This window comes from Polypterus senegalus, chromosome 9 (assembly GCF_016835505.1).
Source record: "Polypterus senegalus isolate Bchr_013 chromosome 9, ASM1683550v1, whole genome shotgun sequence".
Taxonomy (NCBI): domain Eukaryota; kingdom Metazoa; phylum Chordata; class Cladistia; order Polypteriformes; family Polypteridae; genus Polypterus; species Polypterus senegalus.
The window spans coordinates 168,562,062-168,568,061 of record NC_053162.1 but is presented as its reverse complement, the minus strand read 5'-3'; the positions used below and the strand labels follow the sequence as shown (position 1 = coordinate 168,568,061).

The window sequence follows — 6,000 nt, the reverse complement described above, 5'->3', positions numbered from 1 at the left end:
ATTATTATTATTATTATTATTAATAATAATAATAATAATAATAATAATAATAATAATAATAATAATGTAGAACATTATTATGCATTTGAATTTCCCCATGGGATTAATAAAGTTTACCTAATCTAAATATGGAATTAAATATATATGATATAGGTCAAGGGTCCTCAATCACAGTCCCGGAGGGCCGCAGTGGCTGCAGGTTTTTGTTCTAACCCGTTTCCTTAATTAGAAAGCAATTCTTGCCAATAATTTAAATTCATGGCTTGTTAGTGCTTTATCTCTGCTATGTCAGGTCGTTCTCATATCTTCGATTTCCTTCCCCTTTCTAAGGATATCATCCAAATGATTTGAAGGCTAAAATGGATGAGTAATTCTCAGTCCTTCACTTTTTTCTCTTCACTTTCCTTCCAAGTATTTAAATCAAACCTAATAGTGCATGATGAATACACACAGGTGTAAATGGTAACAAACTAAATAGAGAAATGCTGGTCTCTCTTGTCATTTGCATGCTATTGCTAATTAGGAACAATTAAAAACCAAGAATACAGCTGTTTAAGACTAAAATAAGCAATTAGGGTTCAAAATCTTAATGAGTGAGCCAAATAAAATGAAGCAGAAGTGTCACTTGAGCAATAAGTGCTTCTTATTAAGCCACTGGGTTAGAACAAAAACCTGCAGCCACTGCGGCCCTCCAGGACCGTGATTGAGGACCCCGATATAGATACATAAAAGAAACGCCTGTCAGAAATATGTGCATAATAAAGAGTCTGAATGTACGAAGAGGGTCACCTTAGGCCCCTTCCACGATAAAACAGTGTGCCAGTCCACCACTGGGTACCCTTACAATCACCTCAGTTTTAGTTTGACAAACTCACAAATTAGCCAGACCTGAATGCCTTGAAGGATGGTGTGGAAAATTAATGAGTATCTGGAGAAAAGCCCACCTAGACAAAGGGGAGAGCATGTAGTCTCCTCACAGGCTGAGAGGTCTGAACTCAGAACTGTGAGCTGGCAGCATTGGGCACTGTGCCACCCTATAATCACATCTGGAATGATTTTCCTTGTCATACGCTTTTTCAGCAGCCTGTGGCCTGCACGCACCGCTGGAGCTCACCCCATCACATGTTAACTCTCCTCAGTCTCTTAGCCATGAAACTCAACTGGACCTCCCAGGCTACTAAACAGAAATGTCAGCCTGTTGCCCGCCTGGTACGTCCCTGCCTAGGTCAATTCTTTAAAGCCCAGACTCGTTTTCACCCTGATTTCTCGGCTATGTGGTGGCCCAAGCTTGCTCTTCAAATCGTTCGGTTCTCTTTCGTCTCTTTAGTGTTTCTGTTTCTCGTCTGCTCATATCGGTTTGGTTTTCTTTTATTCTTCTAATAAATGATCTGATCACAAAGCAACCCTTTCAAACCCTCAGTCCAGTTGAGGCTCACGGGGGAGCTGGAGCCTATCCAGACAGCACCGGGCACAAGATGTGAGGCAGCCCCGGGCACAGTGGGGCACGTTACCCACAAACGCATACAGAAGAAGTGCATAAGGACGCGGGGGACGTGCTAAAGTTATCCATGTGTTATCCAGCCATTTTAGCTTCAGTTTATCTGGGTGACGTTTGGTGTGAGGGTTCCCAGCCTTTTCTCACCTTATTATTATTAATTTTTTCTCCCTTTTCCATCTTTTGTACTTTTTTTTTTTTTTTGGTTGATTAACGCTCAGTAGATGAGCTCATTTCCTACAATGGCCAATATTTCCTCCTTGGCTTCTTAAAATACGGCGGCATTTGGGGGTTGATTTTGCAGGCTTGTAATACTAAAACAGTGTGTTGGGTTCTCAAGCACTCAGTTCAGGGATGCCAGCCTTGAACCAGGCGGTCATGCAGTTTAAATACGAAAAAAGAAAAATGGCCGACGGCACCCCCTACTAGAGCTGCAGGTCCAGAAGCCGGCCTGGCCCAGCAAAGGGGGGGTGGGGGGCGCGTTACGGCAGCCGAGAGTCGATACAAGGCAGTTTGGCTACAGAAGAGACGCCGATGAGGAATGGTTTACAATCATCGTGTACTTCACACAAGGTGGGGAAACCAAAGAGAAGGGAAACAAACAAAAAGAATTATAAAAAGAAAAAATGGAAACAAATCCCACTCCCACCCCATATACACCAGCTACCCCGTAGAGGTTCATCTTCTCTTGTCTATTTACAGCAATTCACAATAAATATCTGCACCTGTCATTCTTTCAAGCATTTTCAGCATTGCTATACACCTAGAATATGAAAAGCAGGACAATGGACTAATCACGAGCTGCAGAATCCCTGTGAGAAACACCGGGGGGGGGGGGTGGGGGGTCCTTGTCTACAGTCCAGACGGGGCTCAGCTGGGCCAATGCAGACCTCCCTGAGGAGACGGGCGACTAATCGGACCGAGTCTAGAACTGGCCACCTGGCACCGGACCATCTGAACCACCGAGGAGGAGAACACTCTGTCAGCACAGCAGAACCCAAGGTGGGACCCGAAGTCCAACTAAAAAAAAAAAAAACAGTGGAACAGCATTTGCCCGGGGGGCTTCTCTCTTCAGAAACTGACAGTCTTGCATAGCTCAGGTGAGAGAATGAGAAGAACAAAAAAAAAATAAACCAAAACACGCCACCCACCACCTGACACACACACACACTCCTCTATGGCCCCTCAGAAGTTTCCTTGATGGACAATGAAAAGCTTAGCCACACTTCAGACTGCAGGGTGGGCTCAGAGGAAAACAACAGTACAGGAAGATGGCAGGGAACGATGACCATGGTGAGCACAACTAAAGCACTGGTGCTCACTTAATGAAGGCTACAAAGAGGAACTGGAGAAATGTGGAAGCCTAAGGTGGGTCTGGTCCAGTCTGGGTACTGGTGATGCATTGGTCATGGGTCACTACAGTCTGACAGGTGCCAGGCCCAAACAGATCAGAGAAGGAGCAGCGCGAGTCTGCATTGGCCCACCATGAGCGTCAGCCTCTTCACTGTCATTCTTCTAACTCTGGGTGCAATACCATGATTTAATCAGACGACACCACACATGAACATAAACACGCATACATACTATAAATACATACTGGTACAGTAAGTGTGTGTGAGTGTGTGTGGATACATTCGTACTCTTCGGCCGACAGTTATAGTGACATCTGAATTTTATATTCATCCCTCCCTCCATTTTCCCACCACTGTCCCCGCACTTGAATTAGGTGGGCACAGTGCAGACAAAAAACAGTGTATAGAAAGACAAACACACACCCACCCCTCTAAACATTCTCTCTCTCTCTATATATATATATATATATACTTTATATGTATACACACACATAAATACAGTACAAATACACACACACACACACCACATGAGCCTCAACAGGAAAAAAAAAAAAAAAAAAAATACACACATATACATATATATAAATACATATATACACATACATATGTTGTACTGCACCCCTGGAGCAACTGCAGGATAAGGGCCTGGCTCAAGGACCCAGCAGAGTAGGGTCTCTTTTGCTCTTTTGGCATTCGAACCGGCAACCATCTGGATACCAGCGCTGATCCTTAACCTCAGAGACACCACTCCACCTATATATGTATGTTTATATACTGTATGGACACACACACATACATTTATATAATGTGAAAATACATATACAGAACCTGGAAAATACCAGCTTGTGCATATATATTTTATATATACACACACAAACAAACATATATACAGTATGTTTATATTTATATTATTTAGATTTAAATTGAAATATACAGTATATTAAACTATACAGAAATACTATAGGTACTATATGTAATGTGTATGTGCATATATATTAATTATATTTAATATCTTACTTTACTATATATAATTATATTGTATACTGTATCTTTCTTTTTACACACATTATATACTTTGTATATATATATATATATATATATATGGTATAACATATGAAAATGTTACATATACAGTATGTATTATATATGTAATGTATGAATATGTGCATATATACTGTACTAATTAAATACATGTATACATGTACATAGACCCAGACGCAGTACATGCATTCTTTAACTAACCCACTAATCTATGGCAGTGTCATGGGGAAACTGGAACAATCCCAGTAACCATAGCCTGCATGTCTTTTTCCATACAAACAACTGTAAGCCTGCTTTATATACAGCATATCTAATATTAATATTTATATATATATATATATATATATATATACACTGTATCTATATACATACATACCTTTATATAAACCTACTTTATATATACTGTATATATGTGGGTAGGGATGAAAGATTTGTTATTCAACAGGCACGCACTCTGTATTACACTCTACATGTATGTGTGTATCTACACACACAACACACACACATCGCCTATTACACAGAGCAGATACACAGACATACAGTATATGTTACAGGATATATGGCTGTGTTTGTAGCTTTTTTATTTTCCAATGTTTGAATTAACAGACCCCTGGAGTACCCCTCGTCACAGACACTATATCCGTATACACACACACACACACGCACACACTCACACACACACACATACACACCCAGAGGGTACATAACAGTAAGAACACAAAGTTGTATTAATGTACACAGCACCTGCAATTAGCTGTACATCTGTCCATAGCCAGTCAAAGTGCTTTCCCAGAATTCTCTAGGTGAGGTTTCGTTTAAAAACTATGGCTATGAAACATATTTATATACATATTGTAGTTTCCTCTTGGAAGATATACTGTTACAGTTTGACAAGTTGTAATAAATACAACAATAAATGAATACAATAATCTGAAGAAGCATTTAAAAACTCAGCAGGGATGCCAGCCCAGCTGTGCCCAAGTGGGTGTCTCACGCACATGGGTGCCCGTTTTACCCTTTAACACCACACAAGCACCTTGCAGCTTAAAGACGGGCCTTTGGTTTTGTGCCAAGGCAGTCGTTTTTTGGCCCCTTTGCCAGTGCTGAGCAGTGCTGGGATTGGTTGAAGCCTTTGCGTGGCGGGCACCATTTCTTAATCCGCACCCCGCACTGATCTCAGACCAGTTTCACTTTTACTTCAGCAGTGTGGTTAGCAATGTGTGGCCATCTTGTCTGAGACCTCTGACATGACAAAGACAGCCAATGGTAACTCAGGACAAGAGCGCTAAGTGTTAAGGACTGCTGTCCGACGGGGGTCCTGCCCCAGCTAAGACAGCAGTTTGTGAGACGATATCTCATGGTCCAGCGTCTACTGTCCCTCAGTGCGCAGCGTCTCTGTCTGGTCCCTGTCACACGTCATGTCCCCTGAAGATAAAAGGGATTCTGCAGCTCGGGTAAAGACCCCAACAGAGCGGACTCCGCTGCTCTGTGCCTCCTCAATAAATAAACCCGCCTTTCCTCCTTTCTATTAAATAATGCCTTATTTTTTTTGTCTTTGCCTCTGTCTCATTTCAGACACTGATTGCACAGAATTCTAGTTAAATGCCTTCAATGGACAATGACGGCCTATGGAGGGTAACACATGCGATTCTGTTTGTTATGCAGCAGAAGCTTACAGTACAACATTCTATAAAAAGAATAAATTAAAAAATAAACAAAAAAAAAAACAGAGGAGTGTCGGCCCTGGTTAGCGTGGCTGCTGTCTTCCCATGATGCCTCAGTGCTAACCGAGCTCTCTGTCCGGCCTGTGGTCACCTTGAGCTTCAGTCATGTTAAGTATCCATTGTGGAGCAGCAGCGACTCAATACTGTCCACCACAACTTGGGGGAGGGGAATGGGGGGGCAGGGGGGATGTGGAGGAGGAGTGTGGGGGTCCAGTATCTCGACTTAACTTGCGTAAAACGCATATTTACATATTGCACACCGTTCCCTCTTGGCCTGGAAATGTCCGTCAGTGGTAGCGATTCCTCTTGTCTTCCGTTTCGGTGGAGTAGTCGCTCAGGCCGATGCCCTTCTGCAGGTTGATGAGCGAGTCCTTCATCTGGGTGGGAC

General features: G+C 42.4%; 1 protein-coding gene across 10 annotated transcripts in view; it reads right to left on the bottom strand.

The window, feature by feature from the left end:
• Positions 1-4,318: 4,318 nt before the first annotated feature.
• gramd1ba (GRAM domain containing 1Ba) overlaps positions 4,319-6,000 on the bottom strand; it is a 325,749-nt gene continuing 324,067 nt past the window's right edge. For all 10 annotated transcript variants that reach the window (XM_039764176.1, XM_039764172.1, XM_039764180.1 and 7 more), the window contains one exon: positions 4,319-5,989. In XM_039764176.1, coding sequence (XP_039620110.1) covers positions 5,900-5,989 — 90 coding nt within the window. In that variant the 3' untranslated portion in view covers positions 4,319-5,899. The remainder of the gene's footprint in view (positions 5,990-6,000) is intronic.